This window comes from Periplaneta americana, chromosome 4 (genome assembly GCF_040183065.1).
Source record: "Periplaneta americana isolate PAMFEO1 chromosome 4, P.americana_PAMFEO1_priV1, whole genome shotgun sequence".
NCBI lineage: Eukaryota > Metazoa > Arthropoda > Insecta > Blattodea > Blattidae > Periplaneta > Periplaneta americana.
The window spans coordinates 32,883,013-32,905,393 of NC_091120.1; the positions used below are offsets into that span (position 1 = coordinate 32,883,013).

At 35.1% G+C, this 22,381-nt stretch overlaps 2 protein-coding genes across 4 annotated transcripts in view; one reads left to right on the top strand and one right to left on the bottom strand.

The window, feature by feature from the left end:
- Positions 1-6,981, top strand: part of LOC138697678 (putative gustatory receptor 28b) — a 27,480-nt gene extending 20,499 nt beyond the window's left edge. For both annotated transcript variants that reach the window (XM_069823131.1, XM_069823132.1), the window contains one exon: positions 6,847-6,981. In XM_069823131.1, the coding sequence (XP_069679232.1) occupies positions 6,847-6,894 (48 nt within the window). In that variant the 3' untranslated portion in view covers positions 6,895-6,981. The remainder of the gene's footprint in view (positions 1-6,846) is intronic.
- On the bottom strand, positions 6,158-22,273 carry Elp4 (Elongator complex protein 4). Of its 2 annotated transcripts, XM_069823126.1 has the most exons (8): positions 22,004-22,245; positions 21,886-21,921; positions 21,228-21,343; positions 17,634-17,865; positions 12,921-13,183; positions 12,624-12,839; positions 9,271-9,407; positions 6,158-6,947 (listed from the first exon to the last, which is right to left on the bottom strand). In XM_069823126.1, the coding sequence occupies exons 1-7, from the start codon at positions 22,134-22,136 to the stop codon at positions 9,291-9,293; spliced, it is 1,113 nt and encodes a 370-aa protein (XP_069679227.1). In that variant the 5' UTR covers positions 22,137-22,245; the 3' UTR covers positions 6,158-6,947; positions 9,271-9,290. The 2 variants fall into 2 exon arrangements, with proteins under 2 accessions (XP_069679227.1, XP_069679228.1); XM_069823127.1 differs by lacking the exon at positions 6,158-6,947 and having other exon boundaries at positions 9,026-9,407; positions 22,004-22,273.
- Positions 22,274-22,381: the final 108 nt, after the last annotated feature.

The following is a 22,381-nucleotide window of genomic DNA, read 5'->3' on the forward strand; positions in this document are numbered from 1 at the left end:
ATTTATCACTAATTTTTTCTGTATATTATACAGTCATCCACGAATAACCTTGCCTGAGAAGTGACATTTTTATTCAAATCGTACAATAATTTTTAGTAAATATTTTGCACCGAGAAGCTATTATACATTTAATTTTACTTCTGAGACCAGTGAAATATATGCCAATTTTATTAGAAAGGTGCATGTATAATTATCCAATAGCATGATATTATCTGCAACAAAAACTAAAGGGCATGAAAGAAAAGAAGAAAACATTAATGCTGTGGTTCTTAGAGTTCCATTAGAGTTACACGTTCATTGTCCACTGAAAGTTGTATTTCTCTATTGAAGTGTAAAAGAGAAACTCTCATAAATTATGTCAGAAACAAAGAAAGGCACCACCCAAATATGTGGAATAATTAATTTAATAACGTTATTACCGGGACTTGAAAAAAGCAATCATATGTAATGGGTGGGGAAAAAAATACTTTTTAATCGCGCTTCTATAGTTCGACAATGCTGACTATTCAGAGTTTTGCCTGACAGGTGAGCTACCATAAATTCCTTGAAGCCCTAGTTATTACTGAAGCCAAATGTGTGTCTCTTGTCAAGAGTCCATTTTATTTATACTTGTTAAGACATCATTCATAGACTAGTTACCGCTTTCAGTTTTGATACTACATACACTGAAATTAATCTATTATTATTCGTCCTATTTATACATTTATATTGAATGATTCGGTCTACCTTCATAACACATCTCATCAACAATACTCGATAAGAGTTGAATTAGCTTCCATGCTGCGTTGTATTTATTTTGTCATGTTCCTGTAGCAGGAATATTAAATAGGAATTCCTTAAAACAGATTTATATTCACTCCTATGCCTTTATATAGAATACCAGTACATATACTGTATTTCTTAAGATTTGGTTACTTTATAAACAGTATGTTAGTGCAAGAACTCTTTTTTTCATATTTAATAATTCTGGCATGTGTCAATAAATATGCTTGAGACCTCTGTCTCTCTGAATTACTCTTTACTAACTGGAAACATATTCCAAATTTATATTTTAAAAAAGTATTAAATATTCTCACAATTTAGAGCATAACAATTCCCGAAATAATCATCCTACATTAAATTATTAAGATAAAAATGATTCAATCTATCGCTTGTAACAATACCTTTATGGTCCTAATAAATTAAGAAATAATTTACATCCAACAGATTTATTTTAAAATGGCCTGCAGTTATTATTTTGAATTTTATTGTACCTTAATAAATTGAGTTAAGGTACAATAAAATTTCATCAAGTTTCAAACAAAGTAATTCCATCTTTCCAACAAGGGGACAATAAATACTTAAAGTAATGCTAAACTCGAAAAACTTATTGATGCAACTTAATTTCATATTCTATATCACTAACACCAAAAAAAAGTGTCCTATTGTTCATACTGATTCAAGATGAATAGTTTCTTAGTGTTTGTCCATTCCACTTTTTTTATTGTCCTTCCCATTTCTATTTCTCTCATTTTTAGTAGGTACTTCACATGTAGTATATGTTTTATTTTAATACATATAATGACCATGAAGATATTTCGATATGTCTTACAAAATTCTTGCTGAAGACCATTGTGGTAATATTCTGCAGCATCTGTAGTTTGTACATTTCGAAATTTTCGTGCTTCAGCCCAGAATTCAGGCGGGGGGATGGGGAGGTTGATGTGCCAATGTAGTTTTCCAGAATATAATAATATTCAAAACATTCTCTAATAGGAGGGGCCTCTGATATTAGATCTGCAAAAAATCTGATATTGATACTTCTGTTGCTGATAAATAAGAAAGAACGAAATATAAAAATTTTTAACCACTTTCGAATTTCAGGTGCTTTGTGTCTCAGCTGCTGGTTTGATATACTGTTTGTTTCCTTTAATTTTCCAGAGCAAAAACTGTCCTAAGCGAAATTTACACTCTGTAATTTTAACACTGGGAACATTTATTTTGGCAGCATTGTGTGATGCTATTTCATAATATAACAAGAGCTTTGAAATGATTAACTGCTAACTACTTACCTGGGTGAAGGGGTTCCTGTGATTTCTGAAGTGAAAACCGTTCAATTTACAAGGAATTTTTTGTGGAGATGCATTTGATTGTATATGCAAGGTGTAAAAGTGTCTAAACTAACTGACCCCAGTGCTGTCATGGAGGCCACACGAGGCCATATATCGTATGGAACCTACAATTTTTTTTTAATTAATCGTATGGGGAAATGAAGATTTTGTCTGTAAGGAGCCATACGGCATATGGGTGCCTAAGTTTTGTACGTGGAGATCTATACAGATCTTAGATCATCTCTTCCTGTTCCTACTGTACCTACCGCCTATTTTGTTTGATGTTCATAAACAAAAATTATCCACCTCTTCAGCACTGGAATCCAGAATTATATAAAATAATGGTTGAAAAACAAGAAGTGCTGCAAATATACACTCCAAGATTCATCGAGACAAGTGTGCATCTATGGTGGTGCTACATGGTGTATTCTTTAAATCAAACTTGTACAATTAAATTGTAAAACAAAACAATTTCTTTACTTCTTCCTTAATATTAAAAAAAATAATTAAATGACAATTGGAGAAATAGAGAGAGGAGAGTAAAATATATTTCAAGGGAGAAAACAAGGGGTGGGGTGTATGGCCAAGAAAAAAATTACCATGACAGCACTGACCAAACCTAACCTGTTACAGACTCATGTATGTAAGGTGAATAAGCTGAGTATGAAGGAAACTACCTCAGCGCTAATTTAACTCTTATAGATGAACTATATAAAGAACTTCAAGTGTCAATATTGTCTCAAAGGTTTCTGTGTAACAAACTTCATTTAGAAATGCCCATCTGCGATTATGTTAACTCTAGAAGGAAGAAATATTGTCGTCATATGAAGTTACTCAAATTTCCAATTAAGGACAAGGAAAGGCTACAAAAGTTATTTTTGATTTCACCCTTATAAATTGAACGATTTTCACTTCAGAAATCACCGTAACTACCTCAGCACTAGTTTCAGTAATTTAAGGACCAGTATAAAGTAAATTTGATTAAAGTGAGAAAGAAATTCGTAAGGGAGGCGGTCAGGAGGGATTGAGGTTGTCTACTAATTCGTTGCAAACAACTATTATAGGCTATTTCATTTGACTAACGATGATTTGTAGAGAGCAAAATACCTACAGTAGGGTAAAGAATCTAAATCAGTACGTTTGAGAACGGATATAAAAGTGTCAGGAAAATAACAGAATTACCGTATAATGCAATTAACTCTGCATTGGCAGAGAAACCGCACAGGGTATCGTAAATCTGCTGAAAATTAGAAAATTGTGTAAAAAAAAATGCATTCAGAGCGAATTTTCCAGCCTGATAATATCTCGCCCACGTTATGGACATAATTCAATACCGTAAGACTGATATAAAACGAATACTAGAACAATTTGTTAACCAAAGATGATGTTCAGTAGTTATTTAACAACATACAGAGCAAATAAAAACACAAACGCATATTCTAGCAATAGTTCAGATGAAAAGAAAATGATTAGTACGACCGCTTATTCGTAAAAAGAACACTGCCAGCTGTGTAGCCTACATGAAGCACTGTATCAGGTCTACGTTATGAACACGTTGAATTTCATATGGACGAGAAACGTACATTTATTATTTATCTGCTTCCATATCGCATCATATAATACACCTGTAAAATGCAAACATATAGGCCTAGAAAAGAGGAAACATGTTTGGGGGGAGGGAGTTGTAATTCTTCCCCTTTCGGATAAATTTCAGAAGAGGGATACCTGCTTTTCCTTCATATTCAAAAATTGTAATCTTGTTCACACAAAATAAATTAGTGCCTTTTCGTGAGCATCATGATGTGCATTCAACAAACGCAGACAAATCTGCTCTTTTTAGTATTTTGTGATAATTGTTGCTAGGGAGGTATTGTATACTGAAAATTAAAAACAATTAGATTTCGTACATCAAATGATGACAGATTATATATTGAACGCAAACAACATTATATCAGCCATGTACCAAAATGTCATCTATGTGTGTTGATGAATTTGGGTAAAACAAGCTTCTGTATACTACAATTTAGCGACACATCAAAGTCTTATTGTAACATAACCTCACATTACAATGAGAAAGAAATTTGGAGGTGGCATGACGTAAAAAAGTCATCCCACAGTCGTATTACTCTATGTACTAACCAGGTACTCTGCCATCTAGTGTTTGTTATTGCAAGCTCATTTCTCGACACTAGCGACGCATAGCGTCCGTTATTTTCCAGTTGCGTCTAAATTTAATATAAGCTTGGTCAATCTGTTTTATATATGATCTAGGCGGAAACCAAACGCCATTCCTCTTTGTTCATACACTGACCTGGCTATAATCCTCTAGCATCCATAACTTCTAGTATGCCCTCCATCCAAGTCTTCTTTAATAGTCCTTTTTTCCTTCTTTCTGGTGGTATCCACTCCATAATTATTGTTGGTAATCATTGTTCTGGCATTCTTCTGATATGGCCATACCACTGTAACCTTTTCCTTTCTATTATATCTACGAGGTCTGTCTAAAAAGTATCCGACCTTTAGCCAGAAAAAATATTTCAAATACCTGACGGGGTTGGGACCCTAATCCCCTTCAAAGTAGGCCCCTTGTGCTTGCACACACTTAGCCCACCAATCCTTCCACTGCCGGAAACACCTCTGAAAGTCTTCTTTTGGAGTGGTGTTCAGCTCCGTCGTCGCGTTCCGCATTATCTCTTCTCTACTCTCAAAACGGGATCCTTTCAGTGGTGTCTTCAATTTTGGAAACAACCAGAAGTCGCAAGGAACCAGGTCTGGACAGTAGGGAGGTTGGCGAACGGTTGTAATTCCATGTTTGGCCAAGAAAGTGTGGATCAATTGGGATGAATGTGCGGGGGCGTTGTCGTTATGCAAGTGCCAGTTGTTCACCGTCCACATGTCTGGTCTTTTGCGCCGAACTGCATCACGGAGTCGCCGGAGAACATTGTGATAGTACTCCTTTGTCACCGTTTGTCCTTCCGGTGCGTATTCGTGATGCACAATTCCACGGACATCAAAGAAAACAGTCAGCATCACCTTGATTTTGCTTCGCACCTGCCGCGCTTTCTTCGGGATGCTTCCATTGCGACGACTGTCTTTTTGTTTCTGGGTCATACCCATACACTCATGACTCATCTCCAGTTATCACGGTGTTCAGAAACCCAGGATCAGTGTTGCCGGTGTCCAGAAGGTCCTGTGCAACGTCACGACGGAGGTCTTTTTGTTCCGGGGACAACTTGGGCACGAATTTCGCAGCCACTCGGTTCATGTTCAAATCATCACGCAAAATTGCATGTGCAGAATCTTTATTCACTCCAACCTCTTCGGCAATCTCCTGCACGGTCAAACGACGATCTGCCATCACCAAATTTCGCACCCTCTCAACAACAGCTGCACTCCGAGAAGTTTGGGGCCTGCCACAACGCTACTCACTCTCCGCTGATGTGCGGCCATCTTTGAATCGGTTGAACCACTCCTTAATTTGTGTTACACCCATCGTATCTTCCCCAAACACCTGCTGAATCTTACGAATTGTTTGACTTTGAGAATCACCAAGCTTTTGACAAAATTTGATGCAGTATCTTTGCTCAATTCGTTCAGTCATCTTGCGAGAAAACTAAATCCGACAAACACTTAGAACAGCACCTTACTTGGCGACCACCAGCCAGTGACTGGCACAAGTGAATGTGGTGAAAAAATTCAAGCATGCGCATTACGGTTCCTCCTTCCACTGTGCACAGTGGCGCCGCCTTAGAATCACTACTTTGCGCGGGAAAATTTAAGGTCGGATACATTTTAGACAGGCCTCGTATAATGTCTGGCTCGTTTTGCACTTCCATAATTTCTCTTATTCGTCTATTTCTTATTTTTTCCATTATAGATTTCCCAGCTGATCTTCTTAGGACATCCACTTCTGTACTTAAAATCCTTTTTGTTTTCCTGGTTGGAATTTGCCAAACTTCAGCTCCATATGTTAGGATACTTTGGTTTATGGTTTTATATATTTGTAATTTTTTATTTATTTATTTATTTTTTTTATATTTTTGCTCCACCAAATAGAATTTAGAGCATTTATTGCTTGTTTTGTTTGTGTAATTCTGTTTTTAATTTCCACTGTATTATCTCCTGAATGGTCTATCTTTGTGCCCAAATAAGAGCATTCAATAGATGGTTATAATTCTTCTCCATTATCAGACTTTAAATTTTTCTTTTTTTCTCCTATGCATAAATATTTACTTCGGAATATGTATGGTAAGACTTTCCTGTGTTAAATTTCAACGTACCTCGTTTACATGTTTCGACCTATTTATGGGTCATCTTCAGAACTGGTCGTTGTTGGTCTTGGTGCCACTTGTTTTGTTTCCTGTGAGGGTGTGTTCCTGTGGTATAGTGTAGAGTCGAAGAGTGTGTGTGTTTTGAAGTTGAGTTGTGTGTTGAGAATTTCATTTGGGTGTGTTTTTGTGTGTCTGTATATTTCATATTGTTCTAGTGTGTTTAGTTTCTGGCTTTTTGGTTGGATGTGTAGTATTTCCATGTCTGTGCTGATGTCTCTGTGGGTGTGCTTAGCATTTGTAATGTGTTCTGCATATGTGGAGGTGTTTTGTAATTTTGTTATGGCTGTGAAATATACTTCTTTATAAAAAAAAACTCAATCTCATATGAAATTTCAATCGATTTAAAGAAGAAAGAAAAAGTGGTTTCAGATATGTGTATGACTGATGAGAGAGATGTAACAAGTTTCAATGTCTTTTTATTTCAGGTACTTGCAGCCGGTCTTACATACTTGGCCATTATGGTTCAGATGTAAAACTTCATGTTCCAGTAATGGCAAAACTAGTTACGTATCGGTACTGTAGAATACTGAAATATGTAAAAAAATTATGTTTTTATAATCATACATTCCACATGCATATATCTGAGTAAATGTAATAAGGGGAAAAATCATTATCATCTGCATGTAATGTGCAGTATAGTATATAAAATAAATTGTGTGCAGCAAGTGTACACTGATACAAACACTGGACCTTCATAAATGTAGTGCTAGAAAGTAGAGCTTCTTATACAAAGGAGAGAACTCTAGGAACCCAGAACCCATTTGATAAAAGTTCTAGCAAGCTTCAAAATTTTCAAAACATTGCCATTTGCTCTGTTACATGATTCTGTATCTCCAAACAACAAAGAACTTAAACTCTGAAGTGAGACCATAGAAATGAGTAACTTCCATCAGTTAATTATTTAATGACATTGCATCAAGTGCACAGCTATCTAATGCCAGTGGAATCTTCGACAGCAAGATGGTTTTTGGCGAGAGGAGTCCCAGGATTCGTCAGTGGATTACCTGACATTCGTCTTGTCTGTAGAAACCCCGAAAAAATCGAAAAAATCGCAACCATGTAATTGGTTCGAGCAGGATTCAAATCCATGCTGAGAACAGCCTAAGTGACTATTAAATGAAATTACTATGTTACATGTTCCACTAGTTTGTAATGTTATATATAAAGCTAGGATTCTTAGGTAAATAAATATTTTATTTGGACTGTAATAGAAACTAGTTTTAAATTTTATTTCACATAAGAACACAAATTTTGAATTTCTTTTTATGTAAACACATATTTTCAAATATTCACATAAAAACACACAAAAATTAAGTTTTCATCAAATAATTTTCGACCAAATCTTACTGAGTTTTTGTATCCAATAAACCAAACAGCAATATTCTATCATAATTACTGTCTTTACAGTGCCAAAATTAAAATAATTGAGGTTCTATATGGACATGGAGTATACGAGTACTTAAGTTAGTTCAGTGTCATGCAGAACTCACAACGTGGGACTCCCAAAGTGGATATTTACTATAAGTTCCAAAAAAAAAAAAAATAGGTATGGATTTAGTTAATGTCTTTTCAAGAGTCGTAACAGCATGGGAGGAAGATAAAAAGGAGGAGGAGAAAAAGAAGAAGTAGCTGTAGTATTTCACTTCTGGAAAAAAAAAAAAAAAAAAAAAAAAAAAAAAAAGGAATTAACACATACTCGTATTAAAAACAATTTGCAAATACATCCTAGACTAGTCAGAGAAAACCTGTTGTTGTTTTCTAATGCCAGGCGTTTGACAATAAAGTCATTTGACTCTTGCACTCCAATATTTTTCAAAGATATTATCATGGTCAGCCACTGAAGCACAGATTTTGAGGTGTTCCGAATCCATTTCTTGGTTTGAGTTGCACAATGGGCAGTTAGGGGACTGATATATTCCAATTCTATGCAGGTATTTGGCCAAACAATCATGGCCTGTTGCCAATCTAAATGCAGCTACAGACGATTTGCGTGGTAAATCGGGAATTAACTGTGGATTATGATGCAGAGAGTTCCATTTTTTCCTTTGAGGTTGTGTTATCAAATTTTGTTTCTTGAAGTCTAAGTATGTAGATTTAATAAATCTTTTCACAGCGTAATACGCAGATTTAGTAACATATCTGTAAGTAGCAGTGTTGCCCTTCTTTGCTAAAGCATCCGTTTTCTCGTTTCCCAGGATTCCACAATGGGATGGTATCCATTAGAATAAAATTCTTTCATTGAGTGTTATTGAGAGAGCATTTTTGTTATTTCTGCTGTTTGAGATGAATGTGTATGTCTAGAGACTATTGATAAAATAGCTGCTTTGGAGTCTGACAATATAACTGCATTTTTTAATTGATTGATGTGGCATAAAAGATTCCTCAGACTTTCACTTATTGCAATGATTTCTTCATCAAAGCTTGTTGTTCCATATCCAAAGTGAGAAGATACAGCACGTAACACCTGCACCGGCACCTTGTTCCCTGGAGATCAAGAGTCCGTCGGTGTATAAATGAAGCCAGTTTTGTGAAGGGTACCTAATATTAATTGTCTCTAAATCTTAGGAAGGAAGGCACAAATATATATTAATGAAAACAATGCGATTACAAATGTATGTCTTTCTGATTATTATAAAATGTATTATTTACATAAAACACACATTCTGTATAACAACATTGTATAGCGAGTTTTTGCTTTTTATTCAGCAAATTGACATTTCTTAAACAATTCAGAGCACAATGTTCTTTTACACTTACTTCCATTAAAAATCAACATTTCACTGCAATCGATTTCATAATCGTTATTAGGCACATTCTTTTTGAAAATAATTTATATAGCAATCTCTCACCTATACCAAGAAAGGATGAATCAGAAGTCGAGAAGATTTCTCGTGCCTCCACCACCACAACTCATAGCTCTCACAGATGGCAGATCATCTTGCTCTCGTTGTGTTGTTTCTTGAAGTTCTGGAGGCAAGTGAAGTTTCTGCAGACAAATAAAAGATCACACTTTTGAGAAAATATATGGAAATTTGAACTTCGTGTAGTCAGACATTTTCTACCAACTTCTTCACATACAGATTCGATACAGTAAGTCCAGTTTATTCATTACTCGTTCTGACTCCCAAGAAATGTAGGCCTACCTGTGTAGACTATTTCACTTCTCCCAGTAAAAACAGAATTTTAGTCATCAAAATAAAATGTTTATCATATATATTCAAGTAGTACTGTATGGTTATGGTACTGAATTACGTAAAATTTAAGTACGGTAGTGTACAACAATGAGAATAATAATGAGAAGATATAGACCATTTCACATATTATTATGTTATGGGATTTTAGTTTAAAAGAATCTCCTTGAAAAAAAAAATGTTGTTTTATTTTTAACTCTGATTTCAGGATTTTCACTAGACCGTCTTAAATCATTATTTGTTTTCACTTTTTGCTGCAGAAATGATAAAGATAGTGAACAATTTCAGGACATGGTACTCTAAAATTAACTTTTACTCGCAGCTCTATCTTGATCAGATTTTCAGACAATTTGTTCTGTTATATGTCAAGATGTGACCGAGTAAAGTGAAAATTCTTTCACAGAAAGTACAGTAGAACTTGGTTATAGCGACCTCGTTTTGTGCGACACCTCGCCTATAACATCAAATATTCTGTCGTCCCAACTAATTCCCCATAAGACATATGCTTTCCTACCTTGCTTAATACGACAAACGTATATGCGTCTACCTCGCATATAACGTCATTTTCAACCTCAGTTTGGAATACAATTTTCTAAGAGCCAAAGTATTTTAAGAAATATTTTGCTGAAATCTGACAAATCCTTTACTGTTCCCTTCTATCATAGACATCTGGAATGCAGGCAGATTCCCCATCCCATTGTAACCTGCCCGAATTCATGCGGTATTAATGGTACCTGCATGCGGTTAGTTTCGACAGGAAGTGCACGCATTTTAATGCAGTATGGCCATTAAAAGAAGTGAGTGACACTTTAGAAGCCATTAGAATTATGAATATTTCTATGAAACTAGAGGAGGGAGTATGAAGCTAGGAGAGGGAGCAGTGAAATTGCAACTGAAATAATGAACATAGAATTTAATTTAGAAAGTGTATATTGGGCAAGTAGGAGACAACAGAGTAAAATGACTGATTACTTCACTCCTCAGTAAATAAGTTTGGTGAGTAATGAACAAACTGTTTTAACACAGAATACTGTATTTATAATTGTACGTGTATTTTATTGTGTTCATAGTATGCTTAAAAGTGAATACATAAATCTAAAATAAGACTAATTATGTTTATTATTTTTCATTTTCCACCTCACTAGACTGATAATATGAATCTCGGTTACTACGGCACTCGTTTATAACAACATAATTTTCAAGGTCCCTTGGATGTTGTTATAACCAAGTTCTACTGTATTAGATACTGGAACTGACATTACAAATGATAGTAATTTCACTAATTCACAGCATGTCCACAAATTGTACATCAGAATTAATATGTTCATACACACTTCTTAAGATATTGTATTCACCTGTGCGCTTCTGACTTGAAGTGTAACACACCTGAACTGCAATGCTCCTTTAAAAAATAGCAGTGCAGCTAGAATTTCTGAAGAATATAGCTAACTATACGAAGATAAATAAAAAAAAAATCGATAAAGAGTATGACTAATCTCAATGATAAGAATATAAAAATAATGCGACAATTTCCAATGGGAAAAGGGTATAAGGAAGTTTCAAAAGCAATATGTAGGGACACCCAATTTACGAGAATAATTTTTTCATGAATTTCTGCAAATTGAGTCATAGAGTTAACATTTTTATAGGTATGAACAAGACTCGTTCTGTAAACACATTTTACAATTGCGATTTGTCGCGAATTTTTCTCTTTTTTTTCCATTTTTTTTTTTTGCGAATTTGGAAATTTTTTGCATTCAATTTTATAATTATCACTGAATCGTACATGCATCAGTCGCGAAATTTCGTTATTTTATTTTCGACAATGAAATATTCAAAATAAGTACGAAAATGGGTTTGTCTTTTATGTTTCATCATATTGAAAGCATGGCTCTTCAGCTGTGAAAAACGAAAATCTATGTGTTGTGCATGCATTATATTTAAAGAAGACCCCAGGACATTTTCTAAAAACTGTATTCGAGCCCTCTGGATACCACCATGAAATGTAGACAGAGGGCGTGCTTTTTCTGCACTTGACAGCATTTTAACTGATTTGAGAACTAATCTAATAGAAGAGAATCTTGAAGAGATGCTGGCTTCATAGTTTGGTTATGCTTCTCAATAAATTTCATTTACTTGTAGTTTGATGTTTCATGTTTATACAATGTCATCTTTTCCTTTCCTTTCCCAAGGATTAAAATTTGGATGCTACCTTTCTGTTTCCTTTTCAGGGATTCAAGTTCGGAGAACAAAGAAACCTGTAGGGGAATGAGTGTTTTATTATAATTTTTAATGTGATTTCCATAAGTAACTGATTAACTAGCGGACTTACTCATGTTAATTATGTAAGTTCGTGCGGCTTACAGCTGTTTCGGTGCTTATCACACCATCCTCAGAGCCTACTAGATCTCAGCGTCATCTCGAACTTCTCTGCCTGTTATGTGGGTGCGTTTGATTGTTGAAAGGTGTTGAATAGTGGAGTCAAATAGGGTGTGTGTACTGAAATTGATCTATGTGTTGAGAATTTGATCAGGGTGTGTTTTAGTGTGTTTGTATATTTCGTATTGTTCTAGTGTGTTGAGTTTTTGGTTCTTGGGTTGTATGTGTAGGATTTCCATGTCTGCATTTATGTTATTGTATGTATGGTTAGCATTGGTTATGTGATCGGCGTATGTAGATGTATGTGTCCTCTGGTTATTGCTTTGATGTGTTCTTTGTAGCGTGTTTGGAATGATCTGCCTGTCTGTCCAATGTTCCATGTTTCCATGTTTAAATTGAAATTTTTTCTTCACGATTTACATGTTAAAATATCGATTTTTTTATAATTTACATATTTAAATAAGGACTTTTTCACGAATTACAGTAATTCACTGATTTTTATATATTTTATTTACCATGTTATGGTATCCCTAGTGATATGTAAAATAGGATACTACATATGTAGGCGAAGAAGAAGAAGAAGAAGAAGCAAATGAAGAGAAGATTAAGGAGAATTAATAAGAATGTCTCACCTCTATGACAAATTTCCTTCGCCTTAATTTGAAAGCTAGGTCAAAGCTCTCTGGCACATGTGGTGCTAACGTGTTGATGGCAGAAAGTTTACTGATGTGGAAGAGGCCGTGATAATCTTTATAAACAGGATTTGTTTCCTTCTCTGAGCCAGCGAATGATTCAAGTCTCACTGATGTATCACATAAATGTTCACACCTACTTAAGGTCGACGTATCCTGCAAAACAGAAACTTTATTTCAGAGAAATTTATATAAAGATGATGTACATGATAACGTAACAAAAGCAGCACTGCTTACCTGAAAGAGATGTGATGGCACTGTGAGCATACACACAGCATAAGCAGATCTGAGGAGCGAACGCAGGCAATACAAGAATAATACAAGGTCACTAAACTGTGAACCCTGTGTCTCTTCCGACCAGAGTGGGGAGCTCAGGGAATGGACTGCTATGCGAAGAATATTCCGTTTTTCAGGATTTGAAGCAATTCCAAATTCACCCTCTTCAATCTTGCCTTGTATCAAAGAAAGGAGGTCAGAATAGGATGAATTTGTAAACCTACCTAAATGAAAATGAAAAACCAATATTAAGTAACATTCTCCAGCATCATCATGTCAGATATTATTTGAATACATTGATGTGAAGTGTAGGGGAGACTGTTGTACCTTTAGCATAGTGTACCTTTGAACATTTTTTGTTTTTTTAATTTTTGCTGCTACCTAGAGGACTCAAACTGAAGTAGATTGTAGGGAAAGCCACTAAGTAGCTCTGGTCGTAGTTTCAGTTTGATTATTGCAGAGTGTGAGTTCCGTGGACAAAAGAAGTTTTTTTAGTATCAAAGTAAACATTTCGTTCATTGATGTATGTTTTCTAACACAAAACCAGATTGCATTTGTTAATATCTTTCAAGTACGGTGTGTTCCCTATCATCTGGTGAGTAATAACATATTTTAATTTCCATGATTTATTTGACTCTCTAGTTTTCGGAGCCATATTTGTTTAAACGTGCACCCCCTTGTACCTTTGATCACAAAACATCTTGTACCACGGAACATGTTCCAAATTACACGATACTATCGGTTTTTGTTTTTCTTTCATTTTAAGGTCATGTCACGAAGTAAGTCTGGAGTTAAGAGGTCCCCAATTGATCCGGATGTCTTGAAGAAAGCTGTAGAAGCAGTTATTGCTTCTCCACGAAATAAAATCTCAATCAGAGAAGCCTGCTCTGGTTTATGATTGCAAATACATTTTAAATATGATTGTCAGTTTATACAGCTATATTCCCACCTATATTCCATGTGTTCCAACTTACAAGAGGGTATGCTGCAAGGTACATGATCCTGTTGTACCTTTGAACACATTACATATCCCTTCATTTTATTTTTTCCATCCTTAATAGATCTGTAAAACAGGAAAATACATACAGGAAGTTGTAAAGGAATCTTCAATAATTATTTCAAGCATTTTTTCATTTAAAAAATTTCATTTCCCAAAATTAAAAAAAATAAAATGTGAAAAGTGTTTAAAGGTACAACAGTCTCCCCTACTAGTTGAAAACTAAGTGAAAACTGGAAACTAGCTCTTTTCCTACTAGAAATGAAAGTGCGCATTTGTTTCTCTTCACAAGTTGTAAGAAATGAGTCTATGACTGAAGATGAAAGCATGAAGAAGATGGAGTAAATGCAGAGATCTCGCACAGACATTAAAAACTTCAGTATAACACAACATGTACCTTCGTATTATTGCGAGTGTAATACTTAATGACACAGAAAGGCGTGGTATGCTGAAGGCTCTGTCCAATCCTATTTACTCCTCACCCACCAGCATTGCCAGCTATGACAAATGCTTGTTACTTACAATGAGGTAAGAACATAAAATATATGCTTTACGCTCGAAAAATCTACTTAAAGTACAGGGCTATTCAAAAAGAAAGGGCAGATTTCAAATATTTATTTTAAACGAAGTATAAACATTAGAAGTATTTACAGCACACCAATGGATAGAGGAAGGTTCCATTTTTTTTTTTTTTTTAACTTTTGATTACATGCGATACTCGATCCAGGGCCATAAGCAAAGTGGAAACAGCAATGGCCTGTCCGCCGCAGTTACTCGCCAGTCTGAATTTGAGGGACTGAAAATCCTTGTGTAGCCGTCGAATATGCAAGAACTCATCGAAGGTGAATGTTTTTTGCCCCGTTTCTGTAAAGGAAGTGTATGAACTTTTTTTTAGTGGAGCATTATCCGAACGACACCATTCTGTAGCATTGGATTGGAAGAGGTGGAGAAGATCGTGTTCATCTGTGTGGCCCCCCAGGTCTCCCGACCTTACCCCCTGTGATTTTTATCTGTGGGGTACATAAAAGACAGGGTGTTTGTACCACACCTCCCTGCTACTCTTCAAGATCTACGACATCAAACTGTTGAAGCTGTGAATTCTATAACTAGGGACCAGTTGATTCTTGTGTGGCAAGAAATGGACCACTGTTTTGATATCTGTCGCGTAACACATGATGCGCATGTTGAGTGCTTGCAACCTCATGGACTATAAAACTTTAAACCTTTCTCTATTCAATGGCAAGTGTTTCTACTGTTATAGTTTGTTTAAAATAAATATTTGAAATCTGCTCTTTCTTTTTGAATAACCCTGTATAAAGATGAGAATATTATAACCGAAAAGATCTCAATTTCATGGTCATGGCTGTACATGTCTCATTTTCATGTGATGCCAGCAAAGCCAGCAAATCAACTTTCCGTCTCGCATTATGTTCATTATGTCTACCCACAATCAAAATCTAAAAATTCCAACGTAAGGTCCTATTTTGTGATCAACAACTTATAGTTCAGTGCTGAAGATATTGAGATATTGTTTAGTTTAGTTTCTAAATTCTGCTGTGAATATAGTCTACACTCAGTCCTATATACAGTCTTTATTATTTAATTTCTCTCTCTTTTGCTCTCTCTATGTGGACATAAAAATGTCGTTACAGCTGGTACAAGTACTTTCTCGATTCATAAATGTAAAGTGATACCTAGTCGAAGCAGAAAAATAATTTATAAAGTTTGTCCACTATCACCAACTTTATTTAATATTTATATAAATTAAATTATTTTAAAATGGAGCCAAATCTACACATCAGGAATCAAAATAACCAGTGCTCTAACATTAAATACCTTAATCTATGCCGATGATCAAGTCATAATTTCCAATTCAGAGGATAATTTACAAAGAGGATTGTATACATTAAATAAAATATTAAAAGATATTTGGATGGAAATTTCAGCACAAAATCAAAAGTAATGGCATTTGTAGGACAAGACCCAGTCAGAAGTAAGATAATACACAATAACCAATGCCTCAAACAAGTACAAAATTTCAACTATCTGGGTTGTGAAATATCTTATCAAAATGAAAAAGATGTGAACAAGAAAATTACCAAATGTACACAAATTCTAGGAATAATAAACAATACATTAAAAGCTAAATTAGTACAAAAATCTACAAGAATAAAAATATATAATACACTAGCATTACTCTCCCTTTTATACGGAAGCGAGATTTGGACATTAAAGAAAAAATACATGAACAGAATCAAAGCAACGGAAATGAAATTTTTCAGGAGGACAGCAGGATATACTCTTTTAGACCGAAAAAGGAACAAAGAAAATTTAGAACAATTAAAAGTAGAGTCAGTAAAAGAAAAAAATCAACAGATACAAATTAAATTGGCTAGATCATGTAAGAAGAATGGAAAATTCAAGAATCCCAAAAATTATAATGCAGTATAAACCTAGAGGACATCGTCGACCAGGAAGACCTTTTAGAAGACTGCTAGATGGGGCTGAAACAGGTCTACAGAGGCCTAATTCGTGAAGGATGATGATGATGATGATGATGATGATGATGATGATATAATTATTTGGAAAAAAAAAAAATTGTCTTTACAGAGTATAGAGAAAATGTAGATTAAAAAAAAAACTCACTATTGAGATAATGTACACACACTGTCAAGAATTTATAATGAGGCTGCTTCTGCTGTAGAACAAAGGACGATACCAATTTTTAAGTCTTCAGGAAAGAAATATAAAATTAAACACCGAATTACTGAGTTCGATGATTTTCAAAAATATGTTTCGAACAGAACAATTCTCGGTATTATAATGAAGGGCAATGTCCAACAGCAAAAATATTAACATCAGACATGAGAGAGAAAATTAATTGTAAGAGCTCAGCATGTTCTACGCAAAGAATTGAAGAGCGTGATCAAAACACGTTCGGTCCATTTTTATGAAAGGATTGGGCTAGTTCTTTTATCCACCAGTCAATGGACTGAGCAAGTTTTCAAGTGACATGCACAATAACAAACTTTTAGACAAGGATTGGCGTTGTTTTGGAAGAAAACAAGATTAAAATATAATGATAGTGGGCTAAAAAAAAATCATATAAACGTAAAAATCATAAAAATGGCCAAATGGACTTAGTGAGTTTTGTGATCACACCGCGTCAATTGCCAGAGATGAAAGTGTGCAGTTTATTATAATTAACTAATCTAAAATCTGCAATCCCTGTAACATTGGACAATTCTCTCCAATATATACTGAATACACCTCATCTTTGGAATGTGGCTGCTGAAATATACAACCAGCATCGTTCTTTTTACCCATCATTTGTAAGAAGAGGAAATTCACAGTGGAACACAGCAAGTAGCTGGATACACTACGAAGATAGATAGATTATATTAACTTGCGAGACGAAAGTCATGATTTTGAGTTAAGTAATGAAGACAAAAATGAAGATGAATATGATGAAAAGAATACTCCTGAACTGTTTGCTGTTACATTGTTTCAATAATTATTATCATTAAGGTAATATTTTCATTTCTACATAATTTTCAGTGTGTTCTGATGTAGACTTGCCACCACACCTACTAGGTTTGGCAACACTGTCCCACACAGACATTGGCTGTCCTTCATATACCATTAAAGTATTGCATTCAGTTTAATAAATGTTATACCTTCTGCTTTTGATTCTACGGTTGGTCCAGTCCAGTAACAAATATTTGCTTCTTTCAATGTCTGACTGTCCATAATCTTAGATATATCAAAGTGGTGTCCAAAGCTGGTGCTCGTTGGTGAAGACTGCACTGCACGCATATTCTGGTATCGCCAAGCAATAGTCATCTTGTCATCAGCATCAACTTCAGGATGTGCATCATCATATTGGACGGGTGCTGGCAACTCTTCAACCTATTCCACAGTAATTCTATTAATTTCATTGATAAATTACGGATAAATGAATTTGTATCTCAGATATAATAATCAAAAGGTGAGTAAATGTTATTTAATAATATGTAATGTTTACTATATTCTCTTTCAGAACATAAAGATGGATACAATTTCCTAAACTCTAAGTGCGACAATAATCCTGATATTATAGGGATACAAATTTCTTAGTCCCAGAAAATTATCGTCCTCAAACTAGATGTTTAAGTTATAAGTAGGTATTAGTTTTTTGTTTGATTATTTTATATTTCTTTAATTATTCATTTAAAAAAAGATAGACGGAAATGTTAATTTAATTCAATGAGTTTGTTATAAACAGCTTTCAATAATTTGAATGTCACTTAACCCTCGTGTTTCAGTTTTTGTCATAGGTCTGCTATACGTAAGAAAAGTGTCAACATTGAGTACAGAAGGCAGAAAGGACTGCCAGGTATTTTTACAAGTGCAGAATGCTTTAAAATATAAAATTATGAACATATTAGTTGTTCAATCAGTTCAAATCCCTTAATATACAGAAAAATCTTTGAAAAATATTGGAGTGCAAGAGGTCAAATGACTTTATTGTCAAACGCCTGGCATTAGAAAACAACAACATATACAGAGTGAACCATAAGTAACGTCATTAATTTCAGGGGGTTTTTCTTTGAGATATTTCTAACAAAAAACTTTAATAGCGTTTTGCTCGCTTTTGTTTCCTTTCAGAGATAAAAATTGTTTTATATAAAACTTTTCAAAACGTGTTTAAGAGAGCATTGTATTCCGATAAATGATTGAAAGAATTTATATATATTATTTTAATGTACCGAAGTACATATGATATTTCCATGCAGATATTCTGCGTCATCATATGATGACGCAGAATATCTGCATGGAAATATCATATGTACTTCGGTACATTAAAATAATATATATGATATGCATAAATCACTTCGTGATTTAAGACGGCGCTTATTCCGTTGGATCCCGGCCAACTAGTCACTCATATCGAGTGCACCTCAGTACATGTGTGGACTTCGGTCCTGCGTTCATAGACATCTATGACATAGTGCAGAGGGCGGCCACTAGAGGGAACCCAAGAGTTGGAGCTTAATCTGAGACGATTCTAACCGGCGTCGGAGTTGTATCCGGTGTGGCTTAGTGGATAAAGCATCAGCACGTAGAGCTGAAAACCCGAGTTCAAATCCCGGCGCTGGAGAGAATTTTTCTCCGTTCCATTACTCTTTCATCATATGAAAGAATTTAGTTTTGTCATTTAAATATATGCAAAAATTGGATCCGAACAAATGTAACATTTTAAAATTGGGGGACAGTTTCAACTCCGGAATGTTTATCTTTAGGACTCATACTCATGTATGTTGTGGCTTTCATGTAACTGTTTTCTTAATGGGCACCAGTTTTTACAATGTGGCAGTTACATCACTCGACTTAAACACCCATTATGCAAGGGGGACCGCACCTGTCGTTGGTCAACGGGTCCTTCGGATCTAGCCGGGGGGGACTAAATAGATGTTATTTAGATCCACCGACCTTTCCCTCATGTGCCGCTGAGGGACGCTGTTGTGCTGTGACAGACCAGCACATATGTAAATGGCATTTCCTCCATTTTAGATGAAACAGTTATACCGCTGTGACTCGGTCCCCAGATCCTCATCTGTTAAAAGCAGGGTGTACCACAGGCAGGTTGAGGTTGGGAATTGGGTAGGAGAGGCTATAGGAGGCGCATCACTACCCCTTACACCCCACTGGAGCAGTTAAATCCACACCTGTTGATGCCATGCTTGCCTTAACACGGATCCCATCAATAACAACAAAAATAGAAGAACAAGCACTGCTCCAACATGAGAAAATGTTACGACTGCCAAACTCTAAATGGACAGAAAAGAACCTCCCTTCCTCAATCCTTAAAACTCATAGTAGTTTCCTAGAAAAGGTAACACAGATTAAATCCAAATTGAACATTCCTAACACCAGAGAAAATTTACTCATAAGAGAAAATCCATTGGAATTATTGCAACCTACCTTCAGTTTGGAATTAACAGAGGAAATAAGTAAATCAGACACACCAAAAGAAATACAAAAACTTCTAGCACTGGAAACGATCAATACTAGATACCCTACAGAAGAATAGCTACACATATATACCGATGGATCCACCACAGAAAACCTTACTGGAGCTGGAGTTACATGTGCACATTTTTCCTTTATCATTCTGTTGGCAGAGACACAACAAATTATGATGGTGAAATACAGGCTATACACATTGCTCTCCGACAATTATTAAATCTTCCCTTAAATAAATATAACAAGACAGTAATTCTTTCAGATTCTAAAGCTGCAATTCAGGGAATATGTTCAAATGCTACAAAGAAGTCAACAAAAATAAGAGAATGCTACAAAATGTTGACACAACTCCAAAAAGTTAATAAGATTGTCCATCTCCAATGGATTCCAGCACACTGTGGAGTCATGGGGAATGAAACCGCAGACACACTCGCAAAGAAAGGCACAACAATAAAACAAAATTCTAAATTTAATTTCTCATATTCCTCAATAAAATGCTTGATCACTACAAAATTTTCTCATTCATACCTACAAGAAATAGAATCAAATGCTAAAGACAAAAAATGGATTACACTACTTTCCAACCCAGATATAATCCCCCAGAGACCAAGGAAAACAGCAGTTGCAGCCTTCAGACTATTGACAAATCATGACTGTCTAGCAAGTCATCTCTACAGAATAGGTATCTCAGCTTCACCAATATGTGTCCTGTGTAACGATCCAGCAGAAATGAATGAAGATCACTTGCAGACCTGTGAAGCATTAAGATCAGAAGAAACTACAGTTCAAAAGTATTGGAAAGCACGACTGCTAATGGCTTCACTGCCAGATGCAAGGCACTAAACAACAACAACAACATTTTAAAATTCCTTTTCAGGTCGAAAAATTCAATCAAAGGCTTTCCCAAAACACCCTATGAAATGTTTGATATAAAACAATTTTTATCTCGAAAAGGCAGCCTATTAAACTTTTTTGTTTAAAATATCTCAAGAATAATCCCCTGAAAATAATGACAATACTTACGGTTCACTCTGTATTGATATAACTTAGCACACATTTTGCTATGCATCAATATGTTTTAAGTTTACTCAGTTTTTTTATTTGGAATGGTATGCATTAATTTGCTACAAAATATCATTGAAGTGTCAACTTCTGATGCAATTAGGCCTACCTATTTAAGTCAACTTTTCCTCAATTTGCATGCAAAGCAAATAAACTGATTACCTGTACCTCAAATCTACAAAGGAATACAAAAGTTAACATACCAAGCTTTGACACTTTGAATCCAGGCTTGCAACAAGGAGAGAATGACCACACACTGCACCTTCAGCTAGAAAGTACTTGATTAAAAGTTTTGCGTACGTTCCATATTTGTCTTCCTCTGAAAATATGAAAGTACATATATGCAATTTTACTAACAAGAAATCATTTTTGAACCATGATTTTAAAATCTGAAATGCTCTACATATTAGTTATATGACTATTCTTTAATACCAGATGAAAGTCATGTGGGCCTATGCACTTCTTGCAGTTCGTAATACAGTCGGAAAATTGCTACATGATGAAACTGGCAAACGAAACAAAGTAATTCACTTACACAATGAGGAACAAGAACTAAATGTGAATAACTGTCTCTGTGCAACAAGCTTATAAATCAATGATCTGCAACTTGTTGCAAGTAGAAGTAAAATAATATTAAGGTAATTTGTGTACAAGAGAGCTACCGGCAGTAGGCGTAATTTATTGATACACTTGGCTCCTAAAGTCTAGTCTAATACCGACAAGAAAAGAAAAATTGAGGGGCAACGCCAATTTGGGACGGAAAATCCACTACTTCTTCTTCAATCTCCTTATCTAAACACACAACCTCATGTTACAAAACGGTTTAATACTAAAAAAATAAGCCATGGAATTCGTACTTACCAACTAGAACTATAGTTCCCACAGGAATCCCACCACCTGTGAATGTATAAAAGGTTAAATACTGGAAAAACTGAAGTCACAGTGCACTCTGAATACAAAGAAAGGCATTTATATTCACCAATCACATAATCAAATGACGGCATCCCTGAAGAAACTAAAAGCTGTGCATTGTGTATCGACGGTTTAGAGCCCGGAATATACGGCACTCTACTTTTAGTCTTTTTCTGAAAACTTGTCTGTTGGACTGCCATCTTTACACGTTTTGTGAAATAAAAATTATGGGTAAATAACAAGAAAAACCTTCGCTGTCTTAATGTCAACCATGTTACAACTATACATGTGGAGGAAACGGAAGTTTCTAACAATTGAAAGGAGTTTCAGGTTCAACAAAATTTTACGGAATAAAGCTGTCAAACTTTAGAGAATATTGAACCTTATACCTCTTAACCTCGTAGTATGGGTAGTTTACATTATTATACAAATTGTATAGGTAGTT

Bases quoted from the DNA above. Each gene is read 5' to 3' on its own strand.
- Elp4 (XM_069823126.1), bottom strand. From the start codon at position 22,136: ATGGCAGTCCAACAGACAAGTTTTCAGAAAAAGACTAAAAGTAGAGTG. The intron at 12,840-12,920 runs GTAAGCAGTGCT...TCTGTTTTGCAG, and splicing joins TGCCATCACATCTCTTTCAG to GATACGTCGACCTTAAGTAG. The intron at 9,408-12,623 runs GTGAGACATTCT...ATTTGTCTGCAG, and splicing joins GAAGGAAATTTGTCATAGAG to AAACTTCACTTGCCTCCAGA.